The 16,410-nt window shown below is 53.9% G+C and overlaps 1 protein-coding gene across 1 annotated transcript in view; it reads right to left on the reverse strand.

Annotated features, from left to right (window-relative positions):
- Nucleotides 1–16,410, reverse strand: part of HIP1R (huntingtin interacting protein 1 related) — a 51,011-nt gene that overhangs the window by 12,338 nt on the left and 22,263 nt on the right. The window contains 18 exon segments of the mRNA XM_064272127.1: nucleotides 3,940–4,026; nucleotides 4,127–4,274; nucleotides 7,206–7,400; nucleotides 7,639–7,740; nucleotides 7,825–7,941; nucleotides 8,063–8,151; nucleotides 8,292–8,475; nucleotides 8,560–8,632; nucleotides 8,870–8,931; nucleotides 9,084–9,224; nucleotides 9,353–9,428; nucleotides 9,532–9,589; nucleotides 10,364–10,504; nucleotides 12,773–12,834; nucleotides 13,228–13,304; nucleotides 13,677–13,757; nucleotides 15,576–15,632; nucleotides 15,811–15,953. Of these exon segments, the coding sequence (XP_064128197.1) occupies nucleotides 3,940–4,026; nucleotides 4,127–4,274; nucleotides 7,206–7,400; nucleotides 7,639–7,740; nucleotides 7,825–7,941; nucleotides 8,063–8,151; nucleotides 8,292–8,475; nucleotides 8,560–8,632; nucleotides 8,870–8,931; nucleotides 9,084–9,224; nucleotides 9,353–9,428; nucleotides 9,532–9,589; nucleotides 10,364–10,504; nucleotides 12,773–12,834; nucleotides 13,228–13,304; nucleotides 13,677–13,757; nucleotides 15,576–15,632; nucleotides 15,811–15,953 (1,893 nt within the window).

A 16,410-nucleotide genomic window follows, 5' to 3' on the forward strand; every position in this document is an offset into this window, starting at 1 on the left:
GGGGCTGAGCAGGAACCAAAGTGGGTCTGTTGGCCCCTGGCTCCCCGCAGATACCTGGATGACCACAGGGCACAGTGCAGCCTGTTTGCAGAAAAGGTACAGCTAACTCAGGGAGTGGTGGAAGACAGGGGGAGCCTGGTCAGTTTCCTGAAAAGGAGGTGCCAGGTATCCAGGTGTTACAGATTGAATTGTGTCCCCAAGAAAATACGATGTAAATCCTCACCCCTACACTTGAGCGTGTGATCCCATTTCAGGATAGGGCTGTTAATGAGGCCACGTCAGTGTGGGGTGTGTCTTAAACCAGTCACTTTTGGGATATAAAAAAGCAGATTAGGCACACAGAAGCCAGTACAAACCAAAAAACCCAAACCCAGTGCCATCGAGTCGATTCCGACTCATAGCGACCCTATAGGACAGAGTAGAACTGCCCCATAGAGTTTCCAAGGAGCGCCTGGCAGATTTGAACTGCTGACACTTTGGTTAGCAGCCGTAGCACTTAACCATTACTCTGCCAGGGCTTCCAAAGCCAGTACAGATGGGGGAAAGAGATGCCACGTAGAGAGAGAAAGTCTGCCCCTAGAGCTGGCCCTCTGAATTTGGACTTAATAGCCTCCCAAGCTGGGAGACCACCACGTTTCTATCAGTTTGTTATACCGTGGTGGCTTGCATGTTGCTGTGATATTTTAAGTTTTGCCACTGGTATTTCAAATACCAGCAGGGTCACCCTTGGTAGACAGGTTTCAGTGGAGCTTTCAGAGTATATCAGAGGAGAAAGAAGGACCTGGTGGTCTACTTCTGAAAAACCCGGCCAGTGAAAACCTCATGAATAGCAGCGGAACACTGTCTGATATGGCGCCAGAAGATGAGCCCCTCAGGTGGGAGGCACTCAGAGTACGACTGGGGATGAGCTGCCTCCTTAAAGGAGAGTCACCCTTAACGACGTGGATGGAGTTGAGCTTTCAAGACCTTTATTTGCTGATGTGGCATGACTCAAAAGGAGACAGAACAGCTGCAAACATCCATTAACAATCAACGGGGAATGTACAAAGTATGAGTCCAGGAAAGTTGAAGTCATCAAATGAAAATGAAATGGAACGCATGAAGACTGCTATCTAGGGATTAGTGAGCTGAAATGGACCGGTTATCGGCCAAGTGAGTCAGACAATCATATGGTCTACTATGCCAGGAATGACAAACTGAAGAGGAGTGGCATCGTGTTCATTGTCAGGAGCATTTCAAGGTCTATCCTGAAGTACAACGCTGTCAGTAATAGGACAATATCCATACACCTACAAGGAAGACTAGTTAATACGACTGTTATTCAAATTCATGCAGCAACCACTAAGGCCGAAGTTGTAGGAATTCAAGATTTTTATCAGCTTCTGCAGTATGAAATTGATCAGACATGCAAACAAGATGCACTGATATTACAGGCGACTGGAATGTGAAACTTGGAAACCAAGGAGGATTGGTAGCTGGAAAATATGGCCATGGTGATAAAAATGACGCCAGAGATCGCATGATAGAATTTTGCAAGACCAACAACTTCTTCATTGCAAATACCTTTTTTCATCAACATGAACAGTGACTACACACATGGACCTCGCCAGATGGAATACACAGGAATTAAATCAACTACATCTGTAGAAAGAGATGATGGAAAAGCTCAATATCGTCAGTCAGAATAAGGCCTGGGGCTGACTGCAGAACAGACCATCAATTGTTCCTATGCAAGTTCAAGCTGAAGTTGAAGAAAATTAGCACAAGTCCACGAGAGCCAAAGTATGACCTTGAATATATCCCACCTGAATTTAGAGGCCATCTCAAGAACAGATATGATGTATTGAACAGTAATGACTGAAGACCAGATGAGTTGTGGAATGACATCAAGGACATCATACATGAAGAAAGCAAGAGGTCATTAAAAAGGCAGGAATGAAAGAAAAAACAAAAATGGATGTCAGAGGAGACTCTGAAAGTTGCTCTTGAACATAGAGTAGCTAAATCAAAAAGGAAAAACTGAACAGAGCTGAAAATTTCAAAGGGCAGCTTCCGAAGACAAAGTAAAGTATTATAATGAAATATGCAAAGACCTGGAGATAGAAAACCAAAAGGGAAGAATACACTCAGCACTTCTCAAGCTGAAAGAACTGAAGAGAAAATTCAAGCCTTGAGTTGCAATACTGAAGGATTCTACGGGGAAAATACTAAACGATGCAGGAAGCTTCAAAAGAAGATGGAAGGAATACAGAGAGTCACTGTACCAAAAAGAATTGGTCAATATTCGGCCATTTCAGGAGGTAGCATATGATCAAGAACCAGTAACACTGAAGGAAGTGGTCTAAGCTGCACTAAAAAAGGCATTGTCGAGAAACAAACAATGGAATACCAATTGAGATGTTTCAACAAACAGATGCAGCACTAGAAGTGCCCACTTGTTTATGCCACGAAATTGGGAAGAGATCCATATTTGTACCCATTCCAAAAAAAGGTGGTTCAACAGAATGTGGAAATTATCAAACATCATTAATATCACACACAAGTAAAATTTTGTTGAAGATTATTCAAAAACGGCTGCAACAGTACATCAACAGGGAATGGCCAGAAATTCAAATTGGATTTAGGAGAGGATGTGGAACAAGGGATATCATTGCTGATGTTGGTTGGATCTTGGCTGAAAGCAGAGAATACCAGAAAGATGTTTACCTCGGTTTTACTATGCAAAGGCATTTGACTGTGAGGATCCTAACAAACTATGGATAACACTGTGAAGAATGGGAATTCCAGAACACTTAATTGTGCTCATGAGGAACCTGTACTTAGACCAAGAGACAGTTGTGGAGTTGTTCAAACAGAACAGGGGGATACTGTGTGGTTTAAAGTCAAGAAAGGTGTGCGTCAGGGTTGTGTCCTTTCACACTTGTTCAGTCTGTATGCTGAGCAGGCAATTTGAGAAGCTGAACTATATGAAGAGGAGTTGGGCATCAAGATTGTAGGAAGACTCATTAACAAGCGATATGCAGATGACACAACCTTGCTTGCTGAAAGTGAGGAGGACTTGAAGCACTTACAGATGAAGATCAGAGACCACAGCCTTCAGCATGGATTACACCTCATCATAAGGAAAACAAAAGCCCTCTCAACTGGACCAGTAAGCAACATCATGATAAATGGAGAAAAGACTGAAGTTGTCGTTTGCTTGGATCCACAATCAACGCCCATGGAAGCAGCTGCAAAAGGCCTCTTTAAAGTGTTAAAAAGCAAAGATGCCTCTTTGAGGACTAAGGTGTGCCTGACCCAAGCCATGGTGTTTTCAATCACCTCATGTGCATGTGAAAGCTGAACAATGAATAAGGAAGACTGAAGAAGAACTGACGCCTTTGAATTGTGGTGTTGGCAAAGAGTATTGATTATACAATGGGCTGCCAGAAGAACAAACAGATCTGTCTTGGAAGGAGTACAGCCAGAATGCTCCTTGGAAGCAAGGATGGTTAGACTTCATCTCATATACTTTGGACATGTTATCAGGAGGGACCAGACCCTGGAGAAGGACATCGTGTTTAGTCAAGTACAGGGTTAGTGAAAAAGAGGAAGGCCCTCAACGAGATGGACTGACACAGTGGCTGCAACAGTGGGCTCAACATTACAATGATTGTGAGGATGGTGCAGGACTGGACAGTGTTTTGTTCTGTTGTAAATGGGGTCGCTATGAGTAGAAACCAACTTGATGGCACCTAACAACATCAAAGCTGTGAGAAAATAACTTTGTTAAAGCTGTCCACTTGTGCTATTTCTGTTACAGCAGCACTGGGAGACTAGGACATGGGAAAATCTCCCAGTATCCAAGGCAATGGATACTGGAGCCTGGCCTCGGGCCCTGCCCAGCCCTTTCCCCTTTCCCTACACAGGTGGGGACCTTGCTGGCCGTCTTGCACTTACCTGACATGGAGGCCAGGTACTGGGCATGGCCGTTCTCCAGGGCACTCACGGTATCCAGGGCGGCCTGGGCTCGGCTCACCAGGTAGTCTGCAAATACGAGTGGCCGGTGAGGGGCAGGAACACAGTGTGGATGGGCCACAGTGTGGGGGCCAGGCAGGCCCTCCCCAGCGCCCTGCGACAGACCCACCTGGGGAGCTGGTGCAGCGCAGGTGCAGAGGGTCGTCCAGCTTGCCCACAGCATCCCGCAGGATGGTCTCAGCTTCGGCAGCCGCACCCCGGAGCACCGCAAACTGCTCGTCCACCAGTCTCTGCTGCAGCCCCTGTTCCTGAGACTCCTGGCCAGCAAGTGGAGACGGGAGAGGTAATTTAGACATGCACCCCTCCTCCAGGGCAGCCTCTCCCAGGCCCTCGATGTGAGGGGCTGCCTTGGGGGGGTTTTAAAGGAGACGCCACCCCAACCCCAGTGTCTGGGCTGCTCGCTCCCCAGAGTGGGGTGAACAAATCAACAATAAAGAGAAATATTCCAATTAAAAAATGGGTAAGGGGTCTCAATAGACATGTCTCCAAAGACAAACAGCCAGGAAGCACATGAAAGATGCTCAGCACCAGTATCCAGCAGAGAAATGCAAATCCACCCAGAGAGACACCTGACATTGTCTAGAAGGGCCCACGTCACAGAGATAAACGACAAGTGCGGGCGAGCGGTGCAGCTCAAAAAGTTACACAGTCACCGTCTGACCCAGCAATCTCACCCCTAGGATCTATCCAAAAGAAACAGAAACACATGTCCGCATAAAAACTTGCACTCAAATGTTCACTGGATTGTTCATGACAGCTAAAAAGTGGATACAACCCAAATGTCCATCAACACAGATGATGGATAAACGCTGCGTAGGACATCCATACAATGGAGTCTTACTGTGCAATGGTTAAAGCTGGAACCCACCATTGCCGCCACGGGAGCAAGATGGGGCAGTCTGCTTCTGTAGAGGTTTACAGTCTTGGAAACCCTATAGGGGAGTTCTACTCTGTCCTGCAGGGTCGCTGTGAGTTGGAATCAACCTGAGGGCAGTGGGTTTGGCTTTTTTAAATAAAGAGACATGAAGTCCTGATGCATGCTACATCATGGGACTTTGGAAACATGCTGAGCGAAATTAGTTGCTAAAGGACAAATACTGAATGATCTCACATGAAATAAGCAAATATATAGAAATCAAAGGTTATCAGTGATGACCAGGGGTAGGGGGAGTGGCCGCTTCTGGGGCACTGAGCTTCTGTTAGTGGTGGGATCACTTGGAACACACAGAGGTGATGACTGCACGACGTGACGACCATGACCAGTGTCACCGAGCTGCACAAGTAAAAACTGCTGGCATGGTGTGTGCTTTCCTTACATACTTTCACCACAGAAAAGGGCAGGTCTCTGGGGACCTCTAAGTCAACTGGCATAACATAGTTCATAAAGAAAATGTTCTACATCCTACTTTGGTGAGTAGCATCTGGGGCCTTAAAAGGTTGTGAGCTGCCGTCTAAGATACATCTATTGGTTGCACACTGTCTGAGCAAATGAGAATGAAGGAAACCAAAGACACAAGGAAAAGATTAATCCAAAGGACTCATGGACCACAACTTCCACAGCCTCCACCAGCCTGAGCCCAGAAGAACGAGATGGTGCCCAGCTACCATCATCAACCGCTCTGACAGGGACCACAACGGAGGGTCCCAGACAGAGTGGGAAAAAAATGTAGAACAAAATTCAAATTCACAAAAAAAGACCAGACTTACTGGTCTGACAGAGACTGAAGGAACACCCGTGACCGTGGCCCCCAGACACCCTGCTAACTCAGAACTGAAGCCACTCCCGAAGTCCATCTTTAAGCTAAAGATCAGACAGGCCTAGAAAACAAACATCAAGTGGGGAACGTGCATCTCAGTTCAAGCAAATGTAGAAAACCAAATGGGCAACCCCTTCTCAAAAGCAAAGAGAAGAAGGCAGGAAGGGACAGGAAAATTGAAAGAATGGATGCAAGGAACCCAGGGTGGAAAGGGGAAATGCTGACACACTGTGGGGATTGCAACCAATGTCACAAAACAATGTGTATATACATTTCTAATGAGAAACTAATTCTTAGGTAAACTTTCACCTAAAGCACAATAAAAACAAAAACGGGGGGAACCTGTGGTGCCCAGATCTACCCTGACACACATGGGGTGGCCATGAGTCAGAGCTGACCCCGCAGCAGCTAGTTTTGGTTTTATCTCTGTGCCTGTATCTCCTCCTACAGAGAGAAGCCACCTGAGGCAGCTGCAGGTCTGTGCCCTGTGGCCCACACAGGGTATCTCCGTCTCAGGGAGCGTTAAGTACAAGCAAAGAAAGCTCAGATCCCACACGGGCAATTTAGTGATTGGACCAACCACCTCACCTGCCAAGGGTTGTTACAGGGAGGGAGAACTGAGCCACCACTGCCCCCCAGTGGCCAGAATTTAGAATGCGCTAGACTTAGCTCCAGCAAGCAGTGTAGCCAAGGGTGAAGACACTCACGTTTAAGTTAGCAACAAATTCAGTTACAGAATCATAATATGAATCAAAGCTAAGAAAAAAGGAAAACAGTTAAGTGTTGATGAGGATGTACAGAAACTGGAACTCTTATCCACTGTTGGTGGGAATGTAAAATGGTGTAGCCTCTGTGGAGAACAGTATGGCAGTTCCTCAAAAAGTAAACTACTATGTGACCCAGCAGTTCCACTGCTAGGTGTATACCCAAAGACCTGAAAATGGGGACTCAAACACACACCTGTACACCAGTGTTCGTGGCAGCACTATCCACAATAGCTGAAGACTGGAAGCAACCCAAATATCCATCAAGATATGAATAAGATGTGTTCTGTCCAGACAATGGAATACCTACCATTCAGCCATAAAGAGGAGTAAAGTTCTGACCATACATCATGGGTGAACCTTAAAAACATGCTAACTGGAAGAAGCCAGTCACACAAGGCCCCATGGTGTATGATTCCACTTACGTGAAATGTCCAGGACAGACAAATCCACAGACAGAAAGCAGCTAAGTGGTTGTCAGGGTATGGGGGTTGGTGCGTAATAGTTCATTTTGGGGTAATAAACATTGTAAAATTGACTGTGGAGATGGCCACAGAACCCTGTGAACACACCAAATCCACCGACAGCAGCCTTTCAGGGAGTGAAGTGCCGGCTGTATGCCCTAAGCCCCCATAAAGCCGTTACAGGAAAAGGAGCATCCCACTACCTTCTCAGCCAGCCGCCCCTGCAGCTCGCCCCTCTCGCGAGCACCTCGCTGTTGCTCCTGGCTCAGGGCGGCCTCCTTCTCGCGCACCAGGCCCTGGGCCGCCAACAGGTCGGCCTCCCGCTGCCGCACGGTGCTGCTCAGTGCGTCCTTCTCTGCGCTCAGTGTGGCCAGCTGCTCGCTCAGCTCCGACCCGCTCTGCCAACAGGAGTGTGAGTGGGACCTCCAGAGCCTGCCCTTGCCCCCTCCTTAGTTCCTAGGTCCTCTCCGTTACTGCCCCCGTTGAAGAGCTTCCTGAGGGCAAGGCTGGGCCCTGTTTCCCCTCTATCCCCACACACAGCCATGCTGAGGACTGCCAGGGGCCTGAGCCCAGCGGCATCTCGGCATGGGCCACCTCCCAGGAAGAGGACAGTAACTTGTGCCGCCCGCCCCACACCTGCTCCCTGCGGCTCAGGGCTTCCTGCGTGTGGGCCAGCTCCCCGGCCTTGGCCTCCAGCTCCCTTGTCAGCTTCTCCAGCTGGTCGCTCTGCTCCTCCAGCTGGGACAGGACAGCGTGTCAGTGGGGCAGTGGGGCTGGGTCACAGGGGAAGGGGGCGGGGCTGGGTCTGCATACATGCCGCACCTTCATTTCAGACTCCCGTCGTGCCTGCTCCATCTGGAAGGCCAGCTGCTCCTTCACCCGTGCCACCTCCTCCTGGCTCTGCTGTGTCACCGTCAGCTGCCTGGCCGTGTCCGCGTTCTGGGCACAGGTGGGGACAGGCTCACCCTCCCGCAGTCAGCTCCAGGGCTGTCATGGCCCAGCCTGAGACCCACCTCCCCGGCTGGTTGACGGGTCACCAGGGCAGCGTGGGCAGCCCTACCTTCCGGAGCAGCTCCGCGTGGATGCTGACGAGCTCACTGTGCTTTTCCTTCAGCTTGTTGTAGCGTGCCTCCGTGGCACTGGCCTTCTCTGGTGGGGAGAGGGGAGGCCTGTGACTCCCGGGGGCAGTGGCTGTATGCCAGCAGAGGACACCCCAGGAGTCCGGGCTGCACCCCAGGGACACGCACTGGCCCTCAGCCGCCCGCCCCCACACCCCGGGCCACACGCACTCTCGGCCTCCTCACGCAGCCCCTGGTTCCGCTCGCCCTCCAGCTGGGTGGCCCTCAGCTGGGCCAGCTCGTCGCGGAGCTGCTCGTTGTCTACCAGGGCCTTCTGCTTCTGCTTCCGCTGCTCCTCCAGCTCCGCCTCCAGTGTGTTCACCTGGCCCCTCAGCTGGGCAATGTACCGCTGGGCCTGGGGACAGCAGGACGCAGGTGTGGGGGCCTGCTGGGCACAGCCCCCCGGCCTCCCCCAGGAGCCCCGACCCACCCTCCTCACCTCCAGCTTGATCTTCTCAGGCTCAGCACGGAGCAGCTCCACCTCCCTCTTCAAGCTCTCGATCTGCAGGTCTCTGGGGACAGAGGTCAGGCAGGGTTACCCAGGTCCTCGGAGGACCAGCTGGGCATCTTATCGATGGCCACTTGGGCTTGGGCCTGTTCTGAATCCAAATCTCCGTCCCGGGCCTTTCCAGGCGGAAGCATCCTGACCATGGCCCAGCAAAGGCCTTTCCCACCACCCCAGCCCCACCCCGCTGACTCCAGGCCCCATTAGGGGCCCCAACCCCATCCCACTGAACCCCAGGCCCCACCTGTCATCCTTCATGGAGCCATTGGGGGGTCCAAATGTCTGCTCAAAGAGGTCAGCTACCACCTGCCAAACCAAGGCACAGTTACCACCTGGCCACTCACCTGTGCCCCAGGCCAGGAGAGGAGGGACAGAGAGCGGCCCAGGGCCGCGCTACCCCACGCTGGAGCTGGAGGCCCTCAGGGGTGGGACCAGAGGGAGACAGAGTGACTGCTCACCGCTGGCTCCACGGTGGGGGGGCCTGTGCTGATCTCAATGAGGTTCTCGGGCTCCTCCTCCTCGGGAGCCTCCTCAGGGATCACCACCACAGGCTTGATGTGCTCAGCCAGTGCCGAGGCCCGCAGGAAGTTGGGAGGTCCCTGCAGGGGCAGGAGCTGCTCAGCCACCAGCCCCAGGGCCCTCTAAGAGCCCAGAGACCAGGGCGGTGAACCAGGCTGCAGCCAGGCAGATACATGGGGAGGGGACAGCTGGGGTGGGGTGGCAGTACCTCGGGCAGCCGGGGAATCTGGATGAGCCGCTTGAAGTAGATCATGTCAGCAGCTCGGCGGAAGAAGTTTCTGAGGCTGCGGGGGGGAAGCAGGGGTCACCAGGGAGGAGCCAGGCTGTCATGGGGTCCCCAGCACAGTGCCCAGGAGCCCAGCGCCTTTGCCCACCCCCCGCTGGCACCTGTGGAACTGCTCGTGGAACCGGTCCCGGTGACCTTGCAGTGTGTCAGCTGGGAGACCTGGGGACATGCAGGGTTACCATCATCGACTAGAGAGACTCCGTGACTGGGCCCCCACCCCGCTGATACAGACCCCTCAGGAGGAGAGACACAGTGCCGTGGGAGCTCAGCTCTCGGCTAAGTGAGGGAAGGAAACGCTAGCAAAAAAGGAAGCAGTGACCACCTCAAATCCAGGCTGTCCCAGGCTTGGAAGCCGCCGTGACAGCACTTGTATGACACACGCTCGCCCTGGGCTAGTCTTAAGAGGTTATGAGTCGGAATCGACTCAACAGTACTGGGTTTGGATGGGTTATACCCTAAGCCAGTGGTTCTCAGTGTGGTCTGGGGCAAGACCCTCTCAGGGTCTGCTGAGATCAGAAGAATACTATGGAGATACCATCTGTCCTTTGCTGTCCCTCCATCCGGGCCTATGACGAAGACATACCCCAGACCAGCTGTCTTCTAAGCCAGGTGTTTAGAAAAAAAAAAAAATTTTTTTTTAGATTTGCAAAAACGTAAAACAATGCCACTCTTCTTGCTAAATCGCTTTTTGTTTGGAAAATAGTTATTTTTCATTAGAAATATGTCATTTAACAGGTAACGACTATAAGACTGCTTTTCTATAATTAATAAAATACTTAAAAATTTTTCCTCAGTATTTCTAGTATAAAGTTTCTGAACAAATACAGGCGTTGTCAGCCATTACCAGCGTGGGGCCCGGGGCCTGAGGAGCCTCAGGCACGCAGCTCTGCAGCTCCCCCGGGGCAGGCAGGTGGAGGTGGGCGGGCAACTCACAGGAGTGCAGCTGGAACAGGAGCTTGACAGTGTAGTGGTAGAGGGGGCTGCAATCCTGGATGACCTGGATGAGCGGGGCCAGGCGGCACTGGCCCGAGGATATCTGGGACACCGCGATGGCCGTGTTGAGCTGCCGGAAAACTGCCGAGAGAAGTGGGGGGGGATGAAGGGAGCGTGAGCCTGGACGGCGCCACGGCGGTGGTGGCGCAGGGGCGGCAAGGAGTGCAGGAGCAGCAGGCCACGGCGGCTCCCTGAATTCGGCCCATGTGTTCCCATCCGCTGAGAGGGCGCCATCACCCCCACCCTCAGGCCGAGACCTGATGCTTCCGAGAATTTGGGTTGGGACTACAAGGCCGGGGTGCATGACAGCAGCTCGGTCACCTCCCTGCCACGGGGCCCAGGACGAGGGGTGGAGTGATGAGGGGAGTGTGCCCCAGGCTCCAGGAGGTGTGTGAGTGTTAGAGACTGCCCAGCCTCAGGCCTCCCTGTACAACGTGGACAGGCTCAGGCGGTGGGTCAGGACGGCCCTGTAACCCTGGAGACCCAGAGGTTTGTGGTTCCATCTCCCCTGCTCTTGACAGTCAGGCCTTTGACCAAATCTACCAAGTGCGGGGGAAGCTGACAAACACGAGGCTGCCTCCTCGCTGGCCGCCTCTTCTCTGGGCCATGAGAGAGACGACAAACAGCAAGCAGCGGGCCAGGGCAGGTGAGCGGCCGGGTGACCCACGCTGCACCCAGGCGCCTGAATAACTCCACGCCCTCGAGCCCCAGCCCTTCACTGGCTGGGCTGTGGGACCATTTGCAAACCTTGGGGAGACAGGAGAGGCCCAGAGTGAGGGAGTGAGAAGGAAAACTCTAATCTGTCCCTCTCCTTTTCTAAAGAAGCCCCTGGGTGGCACAAGCGGATAAGCACTTGACCACTAGGTGAAAGGTCGGTGGTTCAAACCTACCCAGAGGCGCCTCGGAAGTCAGGCAGGCCATCTGCTTCTGAAAGGTCACGGCCTTGAAAATCCTATGGAGCAGTTCTACTCTGCACACATGGGGTCATCAGGAGTCAGAATCGACTCAACAGCAGCTAACAGCAACCACAGCAAAAGGACTGCCTTGGGTTTTAAACATGCATGTACACACTGCTCTGCCATTCGCTGCATTTCGCTCAGCAGAATGTTTTCTAGATCTTTCCCTGTCGGTTCACTTGGACACATCTCCCGCCGTTCCCTAGTTCAGGCAGAGCATGACGCAGGCATTTCTACAGGAGGATGTTTAGGACGGATTAAGGGAAAGGCTCTAGGAGTTTGCCCTAGTCCAGACCGGGGCTGCAGGGAGGCACCAGGGCCCACCTCTGCCTCCCGCTAACTCCTGGAGACTTTCCCTTAAACAATCACCTCTCCAGACCCAGGTGGGGGAGGGGGCAGAGGTTTCCTGTTCAAATTGCTGCTGGCTTCCTGGAGGAAGGCTGGCATGACTCAGAGGGTTTGTGCCACAGAAAACGGACCTTTAGGACAAACTGAGTGGCTGGGAACGGCCCTGCACTCGAAATGCGTGTGAATCGAAGGCTTTGCCAGGGATACTGCTGCATGGAACCCTGGCTGTGCCCCTTCTTTGTACCTAACCAAGGTGCCAGTGTCACCAAGAGTAGAGTGCTCGCCTATGGGTTCTCTCCACCTCCCCTTCTGGGGGCCCTGCCCTTCACTTCCAGACACGCGGGTGCCACCCAGGCTGGGTGGAGGGACCTGGTCCAGCCTGGTGGCTCTCAGTCCTCCGCACAGCTTGGGGCCACACCCTGTGCCCCTCCTCGCCCACGTCTGGCCATGCAGCCTCCTGGGCAGAGGTTCCAGCTCCCCCTCAGCCAGGCCCAAGTCCAGACCAGGGACGCAGGGAGGTAGTTCCCGGACCTCACCTCCCTCTAACTCCTGGAGACTTTCCCTTAAAAAGGCCTTTGCTTCTCCCCCTGGGAGAACTGACTCACCCACCCATTGTTCTGAAGCTGCCACCCAAAATGATCACCTCTCCAGGCCCAGATGGGGGCCTGGAGGTTTCCTGTCCAAAGGGCTGTGGGCTCAGGCAGGAAGGCTGGCATGACTCAGAGGTTTGTGCAGCAGAAAAAGAGCGCGGAGGCCCAACAGCCTCACCCTGGAAGGGCTCAGCAGCGGCCCAGGGGCCAGGCCGCCAGATGGGAGCTCCCCACTCACCCAAGCCCCACATGTCTTGGGGCCAACGGCAGGATGTGCCCTTGATGGGATGGCCAAGACACCCTCTGTGCAAACCCATGGGAGGCTGCTCTACTCTGTGCATTCTGGCGGGGTATGGACCCCAAGGGGCAGGTATATTTGAGAACGTTAAAGTGATAGTACAGGCAGGGCCTGCAGGTCACTAATGTAGCCCCAATCTGGACACATGGTGCCTCACCTGACTCGGACAGCTTCAGCTCGCAGTCCATGTAGTCAAACATCTCCACGGTGAGCTGGAAGCTGGGTGAGGAGGGAGGGAGGCCCGGAAGGGTGAGTGTGAGGGGTGGCAGGCCCTATCATCCCCCGAGAACCCTGAGTGCAGCACCTCCTCCACCAAAAGTGCCCAATTCCAAATAAGCCCCGTCCCTAGGCTTTTCTAGGCCTCAGCCTCCTCTCAGGCCGTGGCTCACTTGCTCACCAGCAGCCCTGCTCGGTGTGAATGGGATGAAACCCTGAGCACACAGGGTGAAACCCTGAGTGAACAGGGAAACAAGGAAGGCGGGGTGTGGATGCCAGGGAACTTGCTTAAGACCATCCGGTCGGCCAGGGGGACTAGTGCCCCCAAGAAGTGGGGTCAGGACACGAAGCGGAGAAATGAAATCAGTTTGGGTCTGTCCTGCCCACAGAACTCACATGTTGTTGACGTCCGTTCCCGCTGCCTTCTCCAGCACCTCGTCCGTCACCTCCAGACCTGCAGGAAACTGGGGGTGCTATGGAGAGAATACCTGCCTGCTCAGCCGCCCCTCGAGAGCTGGCCCTGTCTCTGGGAGGCATCTAGGAGCCATCTGCTCTAGAATGGCTGGAGTGGCCCCAGGACAGGACACAAGGAAGACGACTGCCTGGGCCAGGCAGGGCGCAGATCTGCCCCCGAAGTCTGCGGGCCACCAGCACAGAGCTCAGCTCTAGCTGCCCTGCCCCGCCCCCCTTGTGAAGACTGGGCAACTGCATGAGGGGACAGGCCCCAGTGGTGCTGATGGACAGCACCAATCCTGCCCCTCTGCTACATCCCTAGAGGAAAGAGCCCGGGTCTCTGGGAGCCCAGTGGGTTCCTCCTGGCCTCATGACTCTCCCGAGGAGACTACCTTGAGGTGGAAGGAGATTTTGGTCAGCAGAAGTTTGGTGTAGATATTCACCAGCTGTCCATACCGGTCGTGCAGATGCCCCTGTGGAGAACAGAGCCCAGGTGAGGCCCAGGTGAGGGCCCAGTGCTTTAGGACAAACAGGGAAACCAAGGCAGGAAGACGTGAGAAAAGCAGCTGAGTGTCATTCCATCACCTGCCCATTCACTCTTGCAAAGATCCATTGGCTGCTTCTAGCCTTCTTCCTTCTCTAAGGCCGCCGCCACACTCGCACTGTGTCTAGCTCTTTTATCTTGCTCCTTGTCATTCTTACAGTGTTTTTCATTTCTAGTACTTCCTTTTGGTTCTTCCTTAGCGTTTCCACCTCTCTGCTCACATCACCCATCTGTTCTTGTCCACTTTTTCCACTACAGCCCTTAGCATTAGCCATACCAAAAACTAAACCCGTTGCTATTGAGTTGATTCCAACTCATAGCGACCCTGTGTAGGACAGAGTGGAACTGCCCTAAGAGGTTTCCAAGGAGCTGCTGGTAGATTCGAACTGCCAGCCTTCCGGTTAACAGCTGAGCTCTTAATCGCTGTGCCACCTGGTCTGATAATTCCAAATTTCTGCCATATTCCTTATATCATTGTTCCACAAAACCAAAAAGCCAAATTCATTGCTGTCGAGTTGATTGTGATTCACAGTGACCCTGTGTATGCAGAGCAGAACTGCTCCACAGGGTTTTCAAGGCTGTTACCTTTGGGGATCAGATCACCAGGCCTCTCTTCCGAGGTGCCTCTGAGTGGCTAGCAGTTTAACCGTTTATGCCACCCAGGGACTCCCCAGTTGTCCCACAGTTCTGGGGTATTGGATCCTGTGTTTTCTCTTTGGTTTTCAGTTTGGGGGTGTCTTGCTGACAGAGCTCCAGCTCAGTGAGTCTCTCCTCGGCTGTGTCCAGTCTACATTCTTCAGTTCTGTTACGTGCTTTTGATTTCTACCATTTCCTTTTGATTCTTTCTTAGTGTCCCTCCTGGTCATTCTTGCCAAAGAAGCTCTTGTGAGAAGAGAGCTCTGTCCCAGGGCAGCAGGCCAACCCCAGTCAGGACATTTTATTGACGTGCTGGTGGGCAGATGGGAGGCACATTCCGACAGCATGCCACATCCTCCCAGCTGCCTTCTCTGACACCTCACCCACCTCCTCCAAACACCACGTCCTCTTCAGCTGTGCAGGCGGCCCTCAAGACTGCAAAGGGCGCTGTGAACGCCATTCTCCTTACTTCCAGGGCAGTTCGGTCTGGTGCTCAGTGCCCCAGCCCAGCCTGTGGCCCTTCACTGTGCAGAGCCTGCTGGGTCACTGTCCCACCCCCAGCGGTGCTCTGGGAGAGGATGGAGTGCTCCCACCCAGGGAGGCCCTCCTCCTTCCCACTAAGTCCTGAAAGTTCTGGAGGGAACTAAGACTATGGGTTCCCCAGGACTTGCAAACTTCACCGCGTGTAGGACCACCCGGAGGCCCGCTGAAAACATCAATGTCCACCCGTGAACGAGTCCACAGCAGCGGCGTGGGAGGTACCACCAGGGTGTCTGCTTCCTCACTCAGGGCTGACCGCCTCGCAGACCCCACTCACAGGGACGACAGGTCCACAGGGCCCGAGTCCAGTGCTGCTGTGTTTGGAACTCCAGGGCCAGGTCTTCTAGCAACACTGCGACTCATATTGACTGAGGTGGGCCCCCCACCCACACGTTCACCCCAAATCACATCACACTGATTTCTGCCCTGAGAGGAAGAAGACCCATCCCTGTGCTCCGGGGGAGGCAGAGGGCTCAAGCGTCCCCACTCTCCAAGTGTCCTCTGACTGCACATCCGTGACCACTGGCCCCTGCCTGATGTCGAGGCCCCAACATCCGCTCCCGGCATTTACCCACAGGTCCCCGATCTCGCGGACGTTGCTCCGGTACCGCTGGCAGTCATGCAGAACCTGCAGCGTGGGTGGGGGGAGAAGGACAAGGGTCAGGAGCCTAGCCCCATGCCAGCTGGAGGCAGGGATGTGGGGGACGTGAGAGATCAGGAGGCATGGCTCTGGGACACTGCCCCCGGGGGACAGAGCGTCTCCACTCCAGGAGCGCTGCTCTGCCCCAGGTGCCCCATCCACTCACATTAGGGTGCCCATCTCGGAGGACCTTGTGCAACACGTGGCAGAACTTCCAGCTGAGGATGGAGTTGCTGGAAAGTGGCAGGCCAATGGCGTAGGACCAGAAGGTGAAGGCCCCCTTCTCATGGTGCGTGCCCAGGATGATGCCTGCGGGGTCAAGGTCCACGGAGCAGGAGCAGACTTGCATGAGGGAAGCAGGGGGGCACTCAGCAGATCCGCTGAGCACACGGGTCAGAGGCACACGTGGGGGACCCCAGTGCCAGGCATGGCTCCGCACGGCTCACCTCCAGGTCTGCCCCCTCCAGAGACTACGACCTTTACCTGGGGGCATGGGGCTCAGGACCAGAAAAAGGGCAAGGTTGTGAGCTTAACCGGGCCCAAGACGACTGGGTGCTCCCTGATAGGCAGCAAGCTTGGCGAAGCAAGGCTCACAGAGGGAGGACATCTTTCCCTGGCCCTGGCCTCAGAGAAGGGGTCTCACAAACCCACGATGTGGCTGGCCCCGGCAGCTACCCACAGCGCCACACTGCCCCAGGGCTAGGCTGACTCTGCCCTTAGGCTCAACTCCTCTTCCACCTGCCCACCCTCCCACTCCCCCAGGACA

This window comes from Loxodonta africana, chromosome 19 (genome assembly GCF_030014295.1).
Source record: "Loxodonta africana isolate mLoxAfr1 chromosome 19, mLoxAfr1.hap2, whole genome shotgun sequence".
Classification (NCBI taxonomy): Eukaryota; Metazoa; Chordata; class Mammalia; order Proboscidea; family Elephantidae; genus Loxodonta; species Loxodonta africana.